General features: G+C 44.4%; 1 protein-coding gene across 2 annotated transcripts in view; it reads right to left on the bottom strand.

The window, feature by feature from the left end:
- Positions 1-12,351: 12,351 nt before the first annotated feature.
- WDR37 (WD repeat domain 37) overlaps positions 12,352-23,697 on the bottom strand; it is a 121,239-nt gene continuing 109,893 nt past the window's right edge. For both annotated transcript variants that reach the window (XM_072153996.1, XM_072153997.1), the window contains exons 14-15: positions 21,765-21,879; positions 12,352-18,839 (exon numbers count right to left, since the gene is read on the bottom strand). In XM_072153996.1, coding sequence (XP_072010097.1) covers positions 18,708-18,839; positions 21,765-21,879 — 247 coding nt within the window. In that variant the 3' untranslated portion in view covers positions 12,352-18,707. The remainder of the gene's footprint in view (positions 18,840-21,764; positions 21,880-23,697) is intronic.

The raw sequence follows: 23,697 nt of genomic DNA, 5'->3' as shown, positions 1-23,697 counted from the left end.
CATGGTGTACCTAATAAAGTGGCCGGTGAGTGTATATATTTATATGAGTATAAATGTGTGTGATTGTAACTCACATGTGCAAGTTTACAATTATATATATGTTTTTTTTTAAGGAGGGCCCCACTCAGAGGTCTGCTATGGCACCCAACCTCTCCTAGTTACGTCCCTGGATGCTCCCACACTGGGTCATGAAAGAAACATCTGAAAGGTGCTGAGCTGCTTCATAACCTCCTGGTAGTAGTTTATTAGGCAAACTTCTGCTGACAGATTCCCTTAAAATACACATAAAAAGTAATTTTTTTTACATTGAAAGCGGATCTCCGATTGGTTGCTATAAGCAACTAGAACAGATCTCTTCTCAGACACTTCTGATAAATCTCCCCCTATCACTTTAGTGAGTGAGCACTCGATGTGACTGTGAATTGTGTTTGTCTCCCTTCACTGTACCAAACATAAATGTAAGTCTCTTGCATAGTAATCAATAGTCTGTAAACCATGTGTCCTGGAGGAAGCAGAAAACTTCTCCTGTGAGTATGACTAATGGGAAAAGAAACTCTTCATTTCTGTATTACTCATTGAGGAGGGTTATAAAACACTGGGGCACCCGGGTTATGTACAATATAGGTTCTTTAGGTTTGTTCTTAAAGTGCACATGTCACCAGTAATGTGACCTGGTTACAGGTTCCAGCTATGTTGATGTTAAAAAAGATTTTGTCAGCATTCTGAATCATTTCAGCAGTTTATAATAGTTTATTTTACATCACCTGGCTCCCTGCCAGCAGCGTGTGGCGAGTCCCAGGAGGGTCCGCTGTAGCCTGTGTGTGCCTGTGTCTCCTCATACATTCTCCCTCTCCTACACACCATCCCATTCCCTCCCCTGCCTGCTCGATGCACATGACAGGAAGTGGGGAGGGGGATGAGTGTGGAGCAGAGGAGACTGACACAGGCACACACAAGCAGGGCCAGTTCTAGACAAAGTGGGGCCCTGGGCAAAACTAAAAGTGGGGCCCCAAAATAAAACTATTTTATGACCAGTCACAATCAGTAAGAGGTTCCCTCTAGTATGGTAAAACAAACTGTAATATAGAGAATTTTATAAGGGATAGATAGATGAACCCGACGAAAATGGACCCTTAGTAAATGTGCCCCATAAAGTGAATATTGCCATTATCTGTGAGATGTGTGTGTTCTAGCCTGATGGATAAGAATCTGGAGGGGGGCTGTATCTTTGGCTCCGTGACACATAGAACCCCACTTCTTTTCTTATGAAAGAAGAGAGTCTCCTCTCAGAGATATGAATCTAAATCTGTGTTTCTAAGTGTCAGGAAAACGGAGATATTAACTGTTAAACTGCCGTCAGGAGTGATTTTTATATATAGAAATGGCACCTGATATTCTCACTTTAAACCTGAATATCTTTGGATCCAGGGCACCTAGAAACACAATTCAAAATTCATTTGAAAGAAGAGATTCTCCCCTTTCAGGGGACCCTGGGCAATTGCCCACTTTGCCTACCCATAGCGCCGGCCCTGCACACAAGCTACAGCTTACCAGCACACCCCCATCTCCCTGGGACTCAACACATGGAGGGGAGGCAGGTAATGCAAAATAAACTATTATAAAGTACTGAAATGATTCAGAATGCTGAAAAAAGGTATTTTTAAAATGAGCATAGCAAAGGCTACTGGAACCTGTCACCAGCTAAAAATCACATTCGTGCCGACACGTTCACTTTAAATTATATTTCTATGTGAGTGAGAACTGGTTTACCCTGTCATAGGAACAAGGATTATCAATAAAGCTTCATTACAGACACCTTACAGCTGATCATTGCAGTCGGGGACTATAGTAACATCCAGAGACTTCACCAGAGGTCACAGTGGGCAGAGAGGTTATTCTGTAATTAGGGTCGTCTGTAAGTCGGGTGTCCTTAAGTCAGGGACTGCCTGTGTATACTATATATAAAATCTATAATATGTTGCCAGCTTCATTCCTTCCTTATAATGTTTGGTGTATCCCGAAGTCCTGGCACACTTTCTGCCCATCTTTTGATTTTGCAATCACTGAATCAAAAGACTCAATGAACTTGAATAGGGAACTAAAAAAAATCTCAGTTCATCAAAATTCCTAATATAACATGATTTTTTTTCCCCTTATAAATAGTTTGTTGAGATACGCATATTTCAAAGAAAACAGCACTGCATCCATGACATACCAATTATCGGAGAGCATAATGCCTCACAGGCACATGAATTATAAAGCAGGCGACCGCTCTGATAGGACGAAATTATAGTGTTTATTTTTATTGTAAGACAAAGTTTTATAATGCCCTCTAGTGGCCAAAAAGAAGATCCACAGTGTTTCAGCTGAAATATAGACACGGATTACAATATAGTTATAGGAATTTTTTTTTGCTTTTTTGCTTTTCTCAGCCATAACATGGATATTTGGATCCTCTAATGGATTTATAGTCATCCCGCTAAAAACTGGGGAGTATGTGACTATTTCCTCATATCATTGGGTTTAGCAGTGACCTGTGCAGTATAATTTGGACTTTTATATTCTGTAGGGGCAAATAGTCTACAAATAAAGTACACAGTGCCTTACTATATAGTCCGGGCCATACAGAATAACATATTTATACAGCAAATTCCTTAATTTTCCACCATCAATATCTTTGCTACAAAATAACTTTTAATAAATAGCCAAAAGATTAAAAACTAAGAGGTTAATTCAGGCCAAAATACAGAGGGAAATTTTTTCAGAAGCGTTTTGAGAGCAAAACTGTTCTAGTTGCACATGCAAACCAATCAGAACGCAGCTTTCATTTTCCAATAGCTGTGTCTAAATTGAAAGCTGACCCCTGATTGGTTGCCATGAGAAACTGGAACAGTTTGGCTCTCAGAGACTTTTGAGAAATATGACCCATCTTGTATATTATCTTCTACATTGTAATAGAAGGAGGGGATTGAGGAGGAGTGATTAGTACTCAATATCTGATGTTAATCTTCACAGCGAGTTTGGAATATAACTCTTCCTTTCCAAACCCCAAATTCCATCCCTATAACACTATTGATACCCTATGTGTCTACAGAACACATAGGCCAAAACTACAACCGGGGCTATGACCTAATCTAAAACCCATATATGGAGCCACCCAGGGCTGGCTCCAGGGTTCAGAAGGCCCTTGGGCAAGGGCGGACTGGCCATAGACTTTACCGGGAGACTTCCCGGTGGGCCGGTGCCCTGAGCAGCTGATGGGGCCGGTCCCTTCCTCCGCTTGGCCCCTCCTCCTCTCCCTCACTACATGTGTCAGCTGTCGGGCACATCACTTCCTATGCACAGGCTCCTGCACTGCCCTCCCTCCCTGATGCATCCATATGATAAATTAACCTTATGATATGGATGTACAGCAGGGGTGGCAGTGCAGGAGCCTGTTCTCCCCTGCAGATGTCAGCCCTAGCGCTGGGCTCCTCACAGGCCCAGCCCTGCACATTACACAGGAGACCACGCCCCCACAGCACAGCCCGGGCCTGGCAGCATGGAGGAAGAGGTGAGTGCTGGAGGGGTGGAAGGGGGGATGGTGCCTGCTGTGTATGGGAGATGGGCCTGGTGCATGCTGTGTATGTGTATGGGAGATGGGGCTGGTGCATGCTGTGTATGTGTATGGGAGATGGGGCTGGTGCCTGCTGTGTGTGTGTATGGGAGATGGTGCTGGTGCATGCTGTGTATGTGTATGGGAGATGGGGCTGGTGCCTGCTGTGTGTGTGTATGGGAGATGGGGCTGGTGCATGCTGTGTATGTGTATGGGAGATGGGGCTGGTGCATGCTGTGTATGTGTATGGGAGATGGGGCTGGTGCCTGCTGTGTGTGTGTATGGGAGATGGGGCTGGTGCATGCTGTGTATGTGTATGGGAGATGGGGCTGGTGCATGCTGTGTATGTGTATGGGAGATGGGGCTGGTGCATGCTGTGTATGTGTATGGGAGATGGGGCTGGTGCCTGCTGTGTGTGTGTATGGGAGATGGGGCTGGTGCCTGCTGTGTGTGTGTATGGGAGATGGTGCTGGTGCATGCTGTGTATGTGTATGGGAGATGGGGCTGGTGCCTGCTGTGTGTGTGTATGGGAGATGGGGCTGGTGCCTGCTGTGTATGTGTATGGGAGATGGTGCTGGTGCATGCTGTGTATGTGTATGGGAAATGGTGCTGGTGCATGCTGTGTATGTGTATGGGAGATGGGGCTGGTGCATGCTGTGTATGTGTATGGGAGATGGGGCTGGTGCCTGCTGTGTGTGTGTATGGGAGATGGGGCTGGTGCATGCTGTGTATGTGTATGGGAGATGGGGCTGGTGCATGCTGTGTATGTGTATGGGAGATGGGGCTGGTGCATGCTGTGTATGTGTATGGGAGATGGGGCTGGTGCCTGCTGTGTGTGTGTATGGGAGATGGGGCTGGTGCCTGCTGTGTGTGTGTATGGGAGATGGTGCTGGTGCATGCTGTGTATGTGTATGGGAGATGGGGCTGGTGCCTGCTGTGTGTGTGTATGGGAGATGGGGCTGGTGCCTGCTGTGTATGTGTATGGGAGATGGGGCTGGTGCATGCTGTGTGTGTGTATGGGAGATGGCGCTGGTGCATGCTGTGTGTGTGTATGGGAGATGGGGCTGGTGCCTGTTGTGTGTGTGTGTATGGGAGATGGGGCTGGTGCATGCTGTGTGTGTATAAGAGATGGAGCTGGTGTCTGCTGTGTGTGTGTATGGGAGATGGGGCTGGTGCATGCTGTGTATGGGAGATGGGGCTGGTGCCTGCTGTGTGTGTGTATGGGAGATGGGGCTGGTGCATGCTGTGTATGTGTATGGGAGATGGGGCTGGTGCCTGCTGTGTGTGTGTGTGGAGAGATGGTGCTGGTGCCTGCTGTGTGTGTGTAAGGAGAGATGGTGCTGGTGCCTGCTGTGTGTGTGTATGGGAAATGGGGCTGGTGCCTGCTGTGTATGTGTATGGGAGATGGGGCTGGTGCCTGCTGTGTGTGTGTGTGTGTGGAGAGATGGTGCTGGTGCCTGCTGTGTGTGTGTATGGGAAATGGGGCTGGTGCCTGCTGTGTATGTGTATGGGAGATGGGGCTGGTGCCTGCTGTGTGTGTGTGTGTGTGGAGAGATGGGGCTGGTGCATGCTGTGTGTGTATAAGAGATGGAGCTGGTGTCTGCTGTGTGTGTGTATGGGAGATGGGGCTGGTGCATGCTGTGTATGGGAGATGGGGCTGGTGCCTGCTGTGTGTGTGTATGGGAGATGGGGCTGGTGCATGCTGTGTATGTGTATGGGAGATGGGGCTGGTGCCTGCTGTGTGTGTGTGTGGAGAGATGGTGCTGGTGCCTGCTGTGTGTGTGTAAGGAGAGATGGTGCTGGTGCCTGCTGTGTGTGTGTATGGGAAATGGGGCTGGTGCCTGCTGTGTATGTGTATGGGAGATGGGGCTGGTGCCTGCTGTGTGTGTGTGTGTGTGTGGAGAGATGGTGCTGGTGCCTGCTGTGTGTGTGTGTGTGTGTGTGTAAGGAGAGATGGTGCTGGTGCCTGCTGTGTGTGTGTGGGGAGATGGGGCTGGTGCCTGCTGTGTGTGTGTGTGTGTGTGGGGAGATGGTGCTGGTGCCTGCTGTGTGTGGGGAGATGGTGCTGGTGCCTGCTGTGTGTGTGTGTGGGGGGAGATGGTGCTGGTGCCTGCTGTGTGTGTGTGGGGAGATGGTGCTGGTGCCTGCTGTGTGTGTGTGTGTGGGGAGATGGTACTGGTGCCTGCTGTGTGTGGGGAGATGGTGCTGGTGCCTGCTGTGTGTGTGTGTGTGGGGAGATGGTGCTGGTGCCTGCTGTGTGTGTGTGTGTGGGGAGATGGTGCTGGTGCCTGCTGTGTGTGTGTGTGTGGGGAGATGGTGCTGGTGCCTGCTGTGTGTGTGTGTGGGGAGATGGTGCTGGTGCCTGCTGTGTGTGTGTGTGTGGGGAGATGGTGCTGGTGCCTGCTGTGTGTGTGTGTGGGGAGATGGTGCTGGTGCCTGCTGTGTGTGTGTGTGTGGGGAGATGGTGCTGGTGCCTGCTGTGTGTGTGTGTGTGGGGAGATGGTGCTGGTGCCTGCTGTGTGTGTGTGTGTGGGGAGATGGTGCTGGTGCCTGCTGTGTGTGTGTGTGGGGAGATGGTGCTGGTGCCTGCTGTGTGTGTGTGTGGGGAGATGGTGCTGGTGCCTGCTGTGTGTGTGTGTGGAGATGGTGCTGGTGCCTGCTGTGTGTGTGTGTGGGGAGATGGTGCTGGTGCCTGCTGTGTGAGTGTGTGGGGAGATGGTGCTGGTGCCTGCTGTGTGTGTGTGTGGGGAGATGGTGCTGGTGCCTGCTGTGTGTGTGTGGGGAGATGGTGCTGGTGCCTGCTGTGTGTGTGTGTGTGTGTGGGGAGATGGTGCTGGTGCCTGCTGTGTGTGTGTGTGTGGGGAGATGGGGCTGGTGCCTGCTGTGTGTGTGTGTGTGGGGAGATGGTGCTGGTGCCTGCTGTGTGTGTGTGTGTGGGGAGATGGTGCTGGTGCCTGCTGTGTGTGTGTGTGGGGAGATGGTGCTGGTGCCTGCTGTGTGTGTGTGTGGGGAGATGGTGCTGGTGCCTGCTGTGTGTGTGTGTGGGGAGATGGTGCTGGTGCCTGCTGTGTGTGTGTGTGGGGAGATGGTGCTGGTGCCTGCTGTGTGTGTGTGTGGGGAGATGGTGCTGGTGCCTGCTGTGTGTGTGTGTGGGGAGATGGTGCTGGTGCCTGCTGTGTGTGTGTGTGTGTGTGGGGAGATGGTGCTGGTGCCTGCTGTGTGTGTGTGGGGAGATGGTGCTGGTGCCTGCTGTGTGTGTGTGTGTGTGTGGGGAGATGGTGCTGGTGCCTGCTGTGTGTGTGTGTGTGGGGAGATGGGGCTGGTGCCTGCTGTGTGTGTGTGGGGGGGGGGGGAGATGGGGCTGGTGTGTGTGTGTGTGAGGAGATGGGGCTGGTGCCTGCTGTGTGCGGGGGGGGGGGGGGGGGAGGGGTCACACGTTGCGTGTTGGCCTGGGTTTTCATTGTGTTTGAAACGCAGTAATGTAATTAGGCAAATCACCTCTCAGCTGTTGTAATGCGTTTCAAACACAATGAAAACCCAGGCCAACACGCAACGTGCGAACGCGCCCTTAGCGTTTTGATTCCGTTTTGTAACTGAATCAAAACGCATCGTGGCAGGCCACGGCCGATCGCATATGCGTTTCTATGCAAACGTATGTGATTGGCAATCAGCGCGTATTGTGTAAATGCGGGACACCGGGCGCTCATTGTGATGCATGCATTTACATACAAACACATATGCGATCCACCCCAGTGCGTCTTGATTCAGTTACAAAACGGAATCAAAACACTAACGTGTGGCATCACCCTTATTGTCACTTATGGTTAGTTGACTCCGCCTACTTGTGATGGCCACGCCTAAAGTAAATTGGCCCTGCCTATATCATGGGGCCACTTTTAATCTTTTTCCAGGGCCACTTTAAATTCCCAGTCCGCCCCTGCCCTTGGGCAATAGAGCCTCAGTGGGGCCCTTTAAAGTGAACTCACGGGGAGGTATTAAAAATACAGAAACTAAAACAAGTCCCTAAAATTTACCCTAGTTTATCAGCCCAAACAGCCCCTGCGTGGTCATTTTATATACAGCCTCCTCATAGTTAAATTATATACAGCCCCACATGGTTATATTATATACTGAAATTCAGATGTTGTGGGGCCCCCAGTACATTTCAATAATAATTACTGATTGGCTTTTGCCTTGAATTTAGGTCTTCTTACCTCTGAGAGTCAGGAATACATGACCACACAGAAGCTACAGGGATTGGAGCCCACCGGTGGGGTAGATTCCCCTGTGGGCCAGTCAGTGCCTGCACTTTGTATCGATCTATCCATATTGTATCCATCTATAAGACACTGTGGATGCAGACCCAGACTGTACTTGAATTTGCGTCAAGTTTCTTATAAAAACATATGAGTGTGTAGGAGGTAAATTCTTCCAAAAATACAAGTGTTCACCTCTGTAGGTGGCGCCATACAGGGATCTGGCACTATAGGGAATGGAAGAGCAGGTTTTGCAGTTGTTTCTGATTATAAGGAAAAATAAAACAGCTCGTGAAAGGGAACAAAAAATAAATAAATATAAAACAGTTCGTGAAAGGGAACAGAACAACGAGGTATGGAGTCGATTTTAGAAAAATAACTGAGGAACTGCTGCCTGTTAAAAATAGATTCAAATTGCAAATATTTGTTATTTAAAAATAAATAAAGAGTTGATTGAGATTCTGGAAATGCCCCATTACAATTTTCCAGGACACTCATAATTGTAGTAATAATTATGGGAGAATTTAATCTATTGTGGCAACAACAAAACTAAAAATATCCCAACATTCCAAAATGAATCAGACATTAAGCAATGTATCTGCCGCCCGGTTCATCAGATTTGTATTTCTTGCACATCAGGTGCGACGTTATCCTGCCTTCCCATCTCTCCTTTCACCTTTGCCGGAGGTAGCCATCAAGCTGTTACTATGGCAGCTCAGCGCTGAAGCCGGAGGTAAACAGCTTGGAGATTAACAGATTATTGGCACAATTGGATCTAGTTAAAGTGACTGGTTCTAGAATTTTGAAGATTTGTAGGTCTGAAGCTGCGACGTAGAAGCTACTTATGTATAATGAACCAGCACAGAGCATACAAGGTAATGTAAAGTGTGAAGAGACAGACATGCCGGACATGCTGAGCCAATAACTTTATGCTATTTAGCAGAGAAATGGATCAGAATTGTGAAGGACTAAACCTAACATAGAATCTATGCGGCCACCTGATGACTATCCACATCAGCAGGGGGCAATGCAGGGACATGGACGAGGAAAGTAATAACAGGGTGTACTCACCCGGTGCTGGTGCAGGTGACAAAGACCAGAAGCACAGATGTGACGCACTTTGTTTAGTTTTTGTCAACCCAGCCCAGAGTTCCTGAAAAAAACCTTTAAACAGTGGCGTAACTAGAAGCTGATGGGCTCCAGTGCAAAGTCTGTGCCAGATCCCGACTATTATGTATGGTTTATAGTATTAGTCCTCTCATATGGGAAAGTGACACCATAAGGGCCCCCTAAACCTCTTGGGCCCGGGTGCGACCGGTACCTACGCACCCCCTCAAGTTACACCCCTGCAGATTTACACTGCAGATTTGATGCCCTAAACAGAGTGTCCACACAAATACAAACCCTAGGACAGAATATGATTAAAAAAAGACTCTCAAAATAACTACAAGCTTCTTACCATCAAAGTAAAATCTTCAGGCACCCCAAACAATTATCGACCCCCCCCCAACGCCTTACGCACCTGCGTGTCAACAAACGGCTCTGATTACGCTCTGTGATAACAATGACTTATGCACCTGACTTATCCCATGACCATGAACAGCAAGCAGAGATCTTGAAAATTGTGAACATTTGATACAGAAAGCATTTTGGAAAAGGCAGTCCCCAGGTTATGTACAAGATAGGTTTCATAGGTTTGTTCTTAAGTTGAATATGTATGTAAGTCGAAAGTGTATATTTTATAATTGTAGCTCCAGACAAAATATTTTTTTGCCCCAGAGACTATTGGAATGTCATATTTTGTCATATTATATTCTGATCATTGCAGTCTGGGACTATAGTAACATCCAGACAGCTACACCAGAGGTCACAGTGGGCAGAGGGGTCCGTCTTTAACTAGGGGTTGTCTGTAAGTCGGGTGTCCTCAAGTCGGTACCGGATTAAGTCCTTAAATTGGGTGTCCTTATGTCCCCGGTTTACATACAAGATAGGTTCTGTAGGTTTTTTCTTAAGTTGAATTTGTATGTAAGCCGGAACCATATATTTTATAATTGCAACACCAACCAAATGATTTTGGTCTCTGTGACAATTGGATTTTAAAAATGTTGGGTTGTCATAAGAACCAGGATTAACACTAAAGCTTCATTACAGACACCTGTGATAACTATTATAGCTGTTTATTGTAACCCAAGGATAAATTACCAACATCCAGAGGTCTGTTTGTAACTAGGGGTTGTCTGTAAGTCAGGTGTTCATAAGTAGGGGACCGCCTGTATTCTCATTCTTAATCAATTCCCAGTCTTTGGACTGCACCCTTTAAGTGTTTTGTGAGGTAGCACTGAGTCAGAGTGATGGGGTGAATTGGCTGGATCCTCTCATCCCTAGAAAAGTACCTTACCAAGAAACATTTTGTGAAAAAAAAGGTAAAATATAAACCTGTCCTTTTTTGGCAATTTGCCTTTTCTCTTTCCATTGGAATATTAGTTTTTTTCCAGTTGGTCAATTACCTGGGAAATAGAAGGGACATTTGGTTCCAACCATGAGCAGAAAACTCTTCTCACTGGTACCAGACACATTGAATGGAATAATCTTGGAAGTGGCAGGTCATTCTGGAGACTGTCTACGCTTCCAGGGTCTTCAAAAAGGAAAATGAATGTTCCTTAATTATGTTCTGATACATGAAACCAGAAAATTCAAAGAGGGTGTCCTTTATTTTGCTCATGACTTCATGCGTAAAGCATGTAATGGAGAAGAAGAGGTCCTCAAACAAGATCATTAGTGATCAGGGGTGGATTAAGACTGCCATACTCACTGTGTGAGTATTATAGTCCCTAAAAGTCCAGAATTCACTTACTACATATGGTGCTAGAATCAGATCTTGGGGAGTGGAGGATGTGTCCCTTCTACCTGCTTTCATTCCGGTTTCAGGATCTGTGTAGCTATCGCCCAAACCACCTAGATCATAATCCACTACTGATCAGGTGTAGTCGTCTCCAGGAGGTGGTTCATAATTGTACTGGTTCTGATGCACACAGAGAGCCAGAACTATGGAAAATAGAAAACATGTTCTGAATCTTATGGGCTAGTGCCCGTAGCACTGGTCCGATTCGAGCACAAGATTCCCTGCTGCGTTCTTGCCTTGGCTATAGAGTTACCGTATTCATAATCCAAAAATATATTCTAAATTCATTTCTTGAAGTTTTATACTCGGAGTAACCTTGTAGAGGTTGCAAGGGGAGAAAAAGAAATTGCTTCAATGGTCTCTTACGTCTCATTAAGCCCTGCACGACTTCCAGCAATTTTTAGCCGGAGATAAAATCAGCAATATAAAGTTTCAGAAGAGATCTAGATTTGTGGACCTGAAGCCTCGCTCTAATGATTGCAGAGGAAAAAAAAAACCGTACAGATGTGTGCGGTGCATGTGCTCGCCATGGAGTAATCTCTCAAAGAAGAACAAAATGAAGACAACATTGCTTTATTGTGAATTTTTGTTATGTCTGGTAAAGCCATTATGTGGTTATCTGATAGGATAAGGAGGAGGGAGTTTGACCTAAATTCCCAGCTTTCTTGGCAAACGAGTTGCCAGCGGCAAGTTAATGGCTAACAGCCGCGATCGGTGATAGCAACGATTGCGGGTGTTGGCGATGGTGATGATCCCTCTTCATTCTCATCGGATGTTTGCTGCATAACCCCCTACCACAACAGGACATTAAGGAACGTTCAAATGAGGGAAGGGTTTAAGAGAGGCTGCATGTAACGTGTTTTGCCCTTGGAAACGGATGTGGCTGATACCATGGGCCAAACACCATACAGATGGGAGTCCATGTACCAAATATATACCTGCCTCCTGATAAAGACCTTATCTGTCTGTAGCTAGTAGAGGAAGTCTCTGCACACTGCTGCTTGATGGCAGGAAGTGCCTGTGTCTGAGCTGCACAAGGAGGGGCAGGAGACAGAGAACACTGCAGCGTGCAGACAAGAGAAGCTATTCATGAGAAGAATCCGACCATAGTCAGAAGATTCATTGTAGGATCCAGGGGCAACCAAAGTTGTTATTTAAGAATCTGGTCTTTGTAAGAATACCCCTTTTAAGAATGTTACAAAACAAGAACCAAGAAGAGAACCCTATCAGTTGCCCCAACTACATGACCATACTGACCATTAGACTGCATTACTCTAGCAATGGCTCCTATACATTCCATCAGTATAAGCCTCCATTCACACGTCTGTGTTCTTTCTCCCGGGCCGTAGCACATGACCAGATGGAGAAGGGAGGGAGGTGAGCACTCCTCACTTCTCCCCTTTATATAGGGAGCAGTGTTCAGGACTTAGTGGGGTGGGACTCTGTTTGCCATTTGTGGAGCTGTGAATGGAGCCTAAAAAAAACCTATAAACTTTATTGCATGAAATACAAGACCTCATCAGACATTACAGATTAATAAAATTCTACCTTCACCATGAGCGCACTCAATCTCTGCCGTAAGATCCATCGAAGAAACATTTCATGTTTTGAAATAATTCTTTTATTTAAGAAAAAAAACAAACATTCAACTTTAATGTCAAACAGGGAAGAATGTACTTTCATCTCATGGCAGTTCATCGAGTTAATGCTGTATTGTTTATTGTATCACATTTCATCAAGAAGAGACTAGATGATCATCAGCATTTGTACTTTACTAAACCTTTACATCCTCATGGACAAAAATTCCCCCAAAAAAGTGCTCAACAATACTATAAAACAATACTAGAAGAACACAGAGATCACTAATATACAGATGCCAATTTTATACAATATTTGACATGACTGTTATAAGTTAAGAAATGAAGGTTAGTTTACCTTTATATGAGCGTTGTGAAAAAATTGGATGATAAAATGCTGGGCTTCGTAGATACATAGATTTCCCACAAATTTGTGTAATGCAGATTTCCAGTGTTTGTTATTCAGACATAGCATCCAAATTATGAGCTCAGGCCAAAAGAAGAACTTGCTATGTGGAGCGGGCATCGACCATAACTCTGCACTGTCCCCGCTCCCTGCTGGAGTGAAATAAAGGATGTCCTGGATGGGTGACCTCATAAGGTCAACTCCCCTGAGGAACATCCCACAGTTCAACCCTCATTACGTTCCATTAAGAATGACATTCTTTTGTGCATGTTGTGCTCCTACTCAATGCAAGAAGTAAATCTATGTACAACCTTCTGCAGTCCTAGCTGTATAAAAGCCATAATAACTAGATAATCCATCCATGGACTATGCTTCCCAGTAGACATTAGATCTGTTTGCAGATCCCAATAGCATGTGCTCAAAAATTATGGAAATACCTGTTTTCTGTAGTGTAAAAATAAGAATTTTTACCTTTCTGATCCTCATGTGTAGTGGAGCGACCAGAAGCCTAACCTCTTCCCTAATCCCATTCAAATAACTTGCATTTTAATGATGGTGTTGGGGTAGATTTGTAAGCATTGAGGGCCATTTCTCACACCCGAATTAAGTGCGCGAAAGTTGTGTCACGTATTGGGCCAAATTATCTGGGATACGCTAGGTTCACATCTCGTTTTTTTGTACATGCTCAGCGTATATGTTGGGAAAGCTCCCAACGTATACGCTGAATGTTTACATTGACGTATCCTGGCAGACTGAGGCATAGTTGTTGCCTCCATTTAACTAGTATACGTTTCTTCTGCTGAAAAGGGCAAAGACATAGAAGCCTCTGGCGAGAGGATGCAGCGCATTGCATTCCGGAGCTCCAGCTGCTGAGCGGCCACGTCCCTCAGCAGGAGGGGGATCCATTGATGTCACTGTTCATGGGGGTCCCCGGGTGATGTATCCCACTATATAAGCCATACAGTGGGATAAGTCTGTGCTATACGTTGTAAGGGCACATCTAACCTAGAGATCCCCACTCATCACGTTTTTGAACTACACGACCTCATTGTATTTCGATCTCACCACAAGGCACATTTGCCCTAATCAAACCTTAGAAAAGACTCAGACCCTAGTAGACAGCCTGGGTCATACCTGGGGTAGAACATGACCAGGTTCAGAACAGAGGGAAGTTTGAGCTCTCCTTGCCCCTTCCATATTCATAGGAAGTTGAGTGGGTGCTCTATTTTCTGTGTGGCCACCCGGTTCGGTCACAATGCTCACCCCACCAAGATGGGGAATTTTGCTAGTTTATGGCGGCTGGAAACTAGCTACTGCTTTTGTGCCAAGCTCACAGGACACTTTACATGGGCCAACCAGCCAAGCAGTGATCAAAAAATTATACTGGTTCCAGATTATTAAAATGCAGCAATTTTCACTAGAGTATAGGAATAAATCCTTCAAGCCAATGTGCTGCAAACAACAGGACAATCCTTTATGAATATGGGAGAAATTACAAGGTCATAACAATCCAAGCCTACATTCAGACATACATATGCTTGTCCCACCGTAGCCGGGCGATCATACTGCAGCGCTCTGGAGAGGAGGGGGGCAACTGCCCCCTATCCATAGGAATCAGCACTGCAGGGCCGTAAACACGGGGAAAGATAGAGCATGAGCATGTTCGATCTTTTTTCAGTGTACGGTGCCACTGGGGGACGTATATCTGGCCGCCAACTATATATATGAACATATATATGGATGCGGACCAACAGACACATACAGCAATTTCAATTGTATATGTCCTTATAAATAGTTCATAGTATTATGTTACTTGGGTCATTCCAATAGTATGTATTTATGTTGTTGACCTTTCCTAGGTCTATACATTTCAGTACATAATGTGGATATTCATCTTCAAATCTCCAGTTATCCATGGTTGCCCTTTAGTGCCATGTACCGTGTTTTACCCAATGCCATAAATATAATGAAGGTTCTCCTGGTTGTATTAATCTTTTAGCCAGTTTGTAGAATGGATACAAAGGGCACATCTCCATCTGAAAGACCTGTCCTGTATTACAAGAACATCCCACTTATTTGATTGTGGGCACTCTGTAATGCTTAAAAGGAACCGCTCACCACCTTTTACACAATACAGGTAGTGACAGGTTCTCAGAGCCCTAGTAAGACAAGAGCACCCTCTTATCTAAAATAGGTTTACCTCCCAACCCCATAAAATGGACTTTGTGCTCATCCCTGGCATACAGCCAGATCCAGCAGAAAGTCATAGGGAGCAGGGTCTTGTCCAGCCACCAGTCCTCACTCCAAACATTTTTCAGGTAAATGGAGGGTGCCATGGTATTATTAGCGCTACATGGTACCCTATTTTGTGAAAAGTCTGTCAAATGGCTGGTGACCATTTCCGTTTTATTTCCCCCCGTAGTTCCTTTCAGTTTCCTTTCTGATAGCAACTTATTTCTGGGTCTGCCAACAGGGGAACATTATACAATCAGCATATATTGAAAGTGGATAACTGGTCCACAATGTCAGATGGCTTATTATAGATCACTTAGCTCTGATTACTCTATGGAATCTAACAAGCTTTGCATCACATGACCAAGGATAAAACGCGCTGTGCACCTGTGTGACATCACATGACCAGGGATAAAACGCGCTGTGCACCTGTGTGACATCACATGACCAGGGATAAAATGAGCTGTGCACCTGTGCGACATCACATGACCAGGGACCGGGTTTTACCCACAGGAAGTAAACATAGAAGCTTCCTATAGAGATAAAGCAGGTAGAAAACCTTGAAGAATTGATACAGAAAGTATATTGGATAATTGTGTAACTTTTCATTACACAACCATAATTATTTGCTGAAAGCGTAGAGCCCATTTAAGGAAAACACATATTGAAATGGTGAAGTTCAAAGCCCTTACTTACAGAAGACCCTCCCCCCCCCCCCCTCCACTACCGCTTTAGGTCTTGCCCTGGTACTTGAATACCTTCTTCAGGTGCACAGCCACTCTTTATGACAGTTTCAAATCTAGATATGTCCAGAGATACAACTAAAGTTCTTTGTCGTCATAAACACATTCTACATAGATCATTTATTCGGCAAGTACATAAAAGGGAAATAACGGATTCTTATAACGGATAAACAATGGATTTTGGATTTAATGGAGGTTATGTTAACCTTGACTCAAATGGACGAGCCTGGCTTATTTTACAATGACGTGTGACCTATACATCAATACATTTATATTATACACATATCATTTCAATGTAAGGATTCTCCTGGAGTGTCATCATATTCTTATTCATGTGCAAATAGAAAAGCCGACCGAGTTATTGCTGACTATTATCTCCTGGTGGCGAGTCAACTGCACCAGTTACCAAACTAATCATCGATTCATCTATTTTCAAGGAGAAAAACGGAGGCAACAATATATTATAACAATATTAACAGTCCAGCAATGTAAATATGAAAGATGCAACGCTTCTAAAATAATATTTCGAGATAAAAGAAAAAAAAATAATAATAATCTGAAAGGCGACCTTTATACCTTTTTATTATTTTTTTGGAAATTTCTTTAAATGTTGTCAAAGTCCTTCGAAAGAAGGTCAACTCGCAGCCACTGAAAATGCTATTTGAGAGTGTTACAAATTGTTCATAACGGCATCTCGGAGCTAAGGTGCTTTAAATTTGCTTTAATATTTTGGTGATTGAAGATCACATTGTGTGCCCGATTTCAATTTTCACAAGAAAGGGCTCCTAACAGATTATTATTATAACTAAGCAAGGCCTGGGCAGAGCCTTGGCTGAAGTATTAGTCCTACTATTGCCTAAGACAAGAAGAGGCTGGCGTAACTGGAAATTGGGTCTAAAAGAAGACCCTACACCACCGTAACAAATTCTAACTCTTTACACTCTTAGCACTGAAATATTTTGTCTAGCCTGCACAGTTTCCAAATATAGATAGGGAGTCCAGCAGTCCTGTTCGGATGTGTGATCCAGACATATTGCTGGATTGACGGTTTGGCTGCCAATTGGCCAGGGGTCTGCCATCCAGCAACGCTCCCAACAACTAGCCTTGGCTATGATTAGCCCTGGGGAGACCCCTGTCCAATCATAGTCATGGCAAATTGTTAGGAGCGTCAATTTGCCAGATTGTCTCCAATCCGGCAGCCAATCATAGCCATTGCTTCACTTTGCCGGATTGGGGGATCTCTGGCCAATAATAGCCATAGCTAATTGTTAGTAGCGTCAATTTGCCAGATTGGGGACCCCTGTCCAATCATAGCTATTGCCAATTGTTAGAGGCTCCAATTTGTCGAATTGGCTGCCAGACTGGAGAACCCTGTGCCAATCATAGCTATTGCCAATTGTTAGTGGCTTCAATTTGTCGGATTAGCTGCCGAATTGGAGACCCCTAGTCAATTATGGCCATAGCCAGGCCGTCGGAAGTTGTCAGAGCGGAGCTGCAGTGACAGACGGAGGCGTGGGGCATCAACCATACCAAAGGAGGCAAGTACAAGTTTATTTTTATACAGCCCACCAGTAAAATTTTTATTAATGTAGGACCACTCCTTATAACAAGCTTTCATACTATGAAAGCTTGTTATAAGGGACTACTGGAGCCGTAGGGGAAGGCCTATGCCTACAAGGGAATGTTACACAGTGGTAAGGGGCTATCAAGACCGGTGCCAAAAATGCCCACCCATTTCTTTATAGCATATAATCTGACAAATTGTAGTCTGGGGAATACAGTTTATACATTCTACACAGTAAGGTTTTTTAGGTCTAGGCAGCTGAGGGCGATGCACTAAAGGAGTTCAGCTGTAGGAAGTAGCAGCATTACGAATACAGCTCTGAAGTATAATACATGCTCAGACTTCAGATAAGCAGAATATAGTAAAATTCCTGGTAACCAAAACTTGTGTTAGGAATTATAATAGGGGTTTGCACTTTTTCGGCTAACGGCGCCTCTCTTTGGCAGTCGTTGCTATTGCATCACCCTTATATCTTTAAATAGAGCTTAGCAACAAAGCCATACGCGTCACATGAACGAGAGTGGTGCCATTTCTGGAGGATATATAAAAAGAGTTGACATTTGTTTCCTAATCATGTACAATCATTCTCAGAATATCTAGATCCCACGTTTAAAATGGCCAAAAGTGAACTTCTGCCTGCACCTGTAGTATCTACAACATAATGGAAGAGTAAATTCCAGCATTCATCATCATCAGATCTACAATTCTGGCTGAACAATTCAGTTTTGCTCATTTTGTAACAAGACGGACATCAGGTAAAGAACAAAGAATAAAAACATACATAGAATAAAAACCAAAAAGATAAAATGCTAAAACCTGACTCGAAAGGGAGAAAACAAAAAAAAAAAAAAATACCAAAACCAGCAAATGCCTTATGATGCATTCATGATATAATGCTGAACTATGCCATGAGTGGAATATACACTCTATTTCATAGTTTATTTCTGTAACAGCTTTTAATTTACTTTTATGCCTATTTTATTTTTTCCGTACAGGAGGCGGATCCGCCGGTGTATAAATGCAGCAGACTATTACATCCTTCACAACAATTACATGAGATTCACATTTATATCACAGTAATGTAATGCCCTACTGCACATCTACATCTGATAGTGACACGTAACAAGCACTAGAATGTGCTCTCCGTGAAGAATAAAGACCACGCTTTTTTTTTTCCCCCCGGTGAAGGGATCCCAAAGAAATATTTCATCATTAAAACGTAGGGAAAAATGACTCTTCCCTTGTCTTGTTTTCCCTAGATGCATCATGCACAATGAGGGAATGAGAACACGTTTACAAAGCACTCGTTTTTTGTTTTTTTTTGAGGGGCGGGTCTCACAATGACAGTCGGCCGGTAATCGCCTGCACTGATGGAAAATGTCCATGGTAAAAATGCAAAATACAAACAATACATATTCATGTCGTCTTAGGTTCATTTCTCTTGCAGCAACGCAGGGATGTTTATGTTCCATCCTATGGCCTGGCGATCAAAGCCACAAGTGAAGAGGTTGCATGTCGGATGGTCTTCACTCCAAGCTGAGCAGCAGACCATTCTACGGTGGCCCTGAAAGGACATATAAGCAAGATTAATATTAAGCCATGTCTGAAACAATAACATGATGTTTAGTTTTGGTATAATGCTATATATATATATATATATATATTGCTAAAACTGAAATCCATTCTCTAAAATGAATCAAAAAGTATCCAACTTAGAGGGCATTTTAAATTAGTTTATACACTCGAGTATAAGCCGACCCAAGTATAAAAGTCGAGATACCTAATTTTACCACAAGAAACTGGGAAAAAACTTATTAACTCAAGTATAAGCCTAGAGTAGCAAATACAGACTAGAGATGAGCGAGCACTAAAATGCTTGAGTGCTCGTTACTCGGGTCGAACTTTTCCTGATGCTCGAGTGCTCGTATCGAATAACGAACCCCATTGAACTCAATGGGAGACTCGAGCATTTTTCACTGAAAGAACACATTGAAAGAAGAACACTGAAGAAGAACACATTGCAGATGTTTTCACTGAAAGAACACATTGAAAGAACAGTGAAGAACACATTGCAGATGTTTCCGTACATCTGCTAACTTATCCGAAGACACGCATACAGAACAGTGTTGTTCACAATAGTATGTGAAAAACAATATATGTGAAGAACACATTGCAGATGTTTCCATACAACTGCAATGTGTTCTTCACACATAATAATAATAATAATAATATAATTCTTTATTTATATAGCGCACACAGATTACGCAGCGCTGCACAAAGCATTTCAAATTGGTCCCTGTCCTCATGGGGCTCACAATCTAAACAACCTACCAGTATGTTTTGGAGTATGTTCTTCATATACTATTGTGAAGAACACCGTTCGGCGCGTGTCTTCCGATAAGTTAACAGATGTACGGAACATCTGCAATGTGTTCTTCACCGTGTTCTTTCTGTGCTCGGGCTGTGATGTGATCAGGGTCAGACTGTTGGTCCAGCTCCAGCCTCCACTTCAGCCCCCGCTCCTCTCCTCCATGCCTGCTCCGTTTCACTCCAAGCCCTGCCCACTCCTCCATGCCCGCTCCTCCATGCCCGCTCCAGCCCCCGCCTCGCTCCACTTCAGCCTCCGCTCCTGCATGCCTGATCCAGCCTCCACTCCGTGATGCCTGCTCCGTTTCGCTCCAGCCCTCCAGCCACCACTCCTCCATGCCCGCTCCGCTTCAGTCTACGCTCCTGCATGCCTGATCCAGCCTCCGCTCCGTGATGCCCGCTCCGTTTCTCTCCAGCCCTTTAGCCCCCACTCACACATCTGCAATATGTTCTTCACTTAAATTATCCTGTGTTCACTGTTTTAATTGTGTTCTTCACTGTGTTTTGTTAAGTAAATGCTCGATCTCGAGCCGGCGAGATACTCGTCCGAGCAACGAGCCGTTTCGAGTACTCTAATGCTCGAATGAGCATCAAGCTCGGACGAGTACACTCGCTCATCTTTAATACAGACACTACTCTTTTCTAACTACTCCAGTTACTCTTTAATAATTTCTTCAGTTCGTTTTAATAAAATGTCCAGTAGCCTTCCCTCATAAAAAAAAAATAGCCATCAGCCCCCCACCAAATAATACAATGTGCACAGCCTCCCCCCCGAATTAATACAATGTCCACAGCCTCCCCCCCCAATTAATACAATGTCCACAGCATCCCCCCCCCCAATTAATACAATTTCCACAGCATCCCCCCCACTTAAAAAATTAAATAATTCACCCTCCGGTGTCCTCTTCTCCCCACATCTCTACTTTTCCGGTATTCGGGCTCGCCAGCAGTGCAGGGAGATGCACGTATATGCGCACTGCTTGCGCACACACACACCCAATTTGCAAGTTTTGCTTAGGAACTCATTGAAACAGACTGATCGTTCCACACCCCAAAATATCTGTAGTACATCATCTTGTGCCTTTATTTCTTTTCCTTCAATATTGTGTTCGAGATGGAGGTACAGTAGAGGGTGCGGAGGGTCACATAGAGCTTGTATTATGAAACTTTGCTACTATTCTAAAAATGAGAATTTTTATAAAATGTAAACTTGTCTTGCAGACCAAGTTACTTGTAACCCAAGGTCCCACTGTACATCTGCTGCTAAGGACATCTAAGGGCCAGTTCACATCTCTGTTAGGTCTTCTGTTATTTCATTCAGGTATTTTGAGCCAAAATCAAGTGAGGGCGAACACACAGAACAGGTGAAAAACTTTCCTTCTGGCTCCATCTGCTGCTCCACGCCTTATTATGGCCACCTCCTTCCCTCCCTTCCCCTGCCAGGGAGCCGGAGACAGAGAAGGCTTCTGTAAACTACACGGGAGCCCCTGAGGCTTACTTGCATATTTTTTAAAAGTCCCTTTTCACAACAAAATAAGCCATTAACACCTAAATGTACAACAGATCCACTTTTAGGGGGCACACGTCAGCACGTAAATATACTTTGGTTAAAACAAATCCATGTGGTTGATTTCCTTAAATGTGTAATGACTGTGAATGAGGCAGTGGTGGGAGATAAACTTCAGCATGGGAGAGGGAGGTGCGGGGAGGGGGGGGGGGTGCAGCATGCATAATTAGCAGCCCGGAGCACCGGACATCTTGACCCCCATGCTCTGTGCTGCTAATTATAACTTTCTTTTCTAAGTGAGTATTTGTAGGTTTTTTTTGTGTTTTTTTGAGAGGTTGATTTCCTTTAAAGCCTTTTCAGGTCGTGCCATAAGGGGTTAATTACAATAAACAGCAATTCAGTCACCTCTTCTTTGTATGTATCGCACTGAATATCCTGCCAGAATATGTTATCACTTGTGCTGGACTGCAGGAAAGTGACAATGAAGTCCCACCCACTGAATATATTATATCAATCATTAAAATAAAGAAAAGGCAAGTGCATGAAGAATTTGGAAAAGTATTTATGGCTGCGGTAAAAACAATAATAAGTGCTCTGCCCTTCAGCTAAACTTACTTGTCTATTGCTGCGAGGAAGACGAGCTAATCTTACTCCAGACATGTCAAATAACCGAACCTGCCGATTGTCATGTGGAAGGGCGATGATCCTCTGGCCGACAGACACGCTAATCCTAAAAGAGAAAAAATATTATACCGTAAAGTTATAAAACATAACATAGTGTTATAATCCACAAGTCATGAATACTGACAAAAATGTAACAAATATAAATCAAAACAGAAATGTGAATTTTTTTTTTGTTAAAAAGTTAAGTTTATTAAATAAACAACAGCTAAACTTTATATGAAGTGGCAGTTTCCAGACAAACATGAAAGACTGGCTATAACTATGCGGACAATCGGACCCCACAAAGGTCGTAACACTATTGAAGGAAATCTACTATCAAAATCAAGCATGATTAACCAGGGACATTACTCATAGATCCAGGTACAATGACTGTGGTCATCTTCTATTTGTTATCCATGGCTTGCTTTATTCTAAAATTATGCTAATGAAAAACTACTGGGGGTGTAACCAGAGCCCCTCCATGCTGCAGATTCACAAGAGGTTACAGTGTGCAGGAGCACTAGCCCCCCCCCCCCCCCCTCTGTGTGCTGCAACTTCCTGTGCTGCAGTGAGATTACATAAGGCAGAGGGAGGGGAGAAGTGCTGAGTGAGCAGGGGGGAGGGGGAGAGTGTAACAACCTGTTAATCTGCAGAACGGAGTAGATTTTAGAAGGTCGGAGGCCATGGATAACAAATATATAAGATTTCCACAGTCACTGTGCCTGGATCTATGAGTAATGTCCCTGGGACAAAAGTAAAGTAAATTACCAACATCCATAGGTCCGTTTGCAACTAGGGGTAGTCTGTGTTCTTAAGTCGGGGACCGCCTGTACTTAGACTACAGGCAGATGGAACGTGTTTCAACCTTGTAGAGACTTTCTAAGGCAACCTGAGGAAGACCTTAGTATGAAGTCAAAATTATTGCGTCTTGTCAGTTTTGCAAGTTTTTGGTTTTTAAAAATAAACCTTTGGCGCAGAACCATTCATCTTTATAGAAACACTGGGGCTGCTTGGAAGTGAAGACTGATACCATTAACATATTAAGAACCTGGTAACCCTGGTATGGTCATCTGGCATATCTCCTCACAAAATTTGGGCAGTAGAGTCTCATTGGAGAAAGAGTTGGATGAATAGGACTTGATTCTTGATAATTTGGAAAAAAAAGGAGGGTACACAAATGGCAGCCACTGAAATGAATTGACATTATGTAATGGATAATTGGGGAAGTCTTAAAAACAGATAAGGTAGAGAATTCCAGAGGACAGGGACAGCTTGAGAGAAGTTTGATAACAGAAGAGACATATACAAGATCAAACTGCAAAGTATCATAGTCTGCACCCCCGGATTGTAACTAATAAGTGGGATTATTCTTAACATATTACATTAGTTAAAGTAAAGAACAATTTTATAAGCCATTGTTTCTCCTGGAAGCCATTATAGCAAAATAATAATAAAAACACGTCTGTAGCAAACAGTCATCTCCAGCTCTAGTGATAAATGGGAGAGCGGGTAATGGCAGCGCATTACGTTAATGTCTCAGCTCATTCACTTGTCCTATTTCACACTCGTGAATTCTTGGCTGGGAAGAGAATGAAGTGTATTCAGATTTTATTTATATGAAAGCTGCAGACTGAATCCATGTTGCTTTCTCTTGCAGCCCCTAAAAAGTGATTACAGTTTGTCTGGAACCATTGAAGTGCGTATTGATGATTAGAGAACAATATCACAATGGATTCCTACACCCCCGGGACTGCTTAGTGCATCGTACAAGGCGCACAAAGGAGACAAGGATAGACAATGCCTCACAGCGCCCCGAGAATGGGTATCAACCCAAAAATTATAAAAAGGCTCCTGATTAATTATTATCACTAGATTATTATAACAG

Source organism: Engystomops pustulosus, chromosome 5, assembly GCF_040894005.1.
Source record: "Engystomops pustulosus chromosome 5, aEngPut4.maternal, whole genome shotgun sequence".
Taxonomy (NCBI): domain Eukaryota; kingdom Metazoa; phylum Chordata; class Amphibia; order Anura; family Leptodactylidae; genus Engystomops; species Engystomops pustulosus.
Note: the sequence above shows the minus strand (reverse complement) of the source record. Positions and strands in the feature narration are given on the sequence as shown.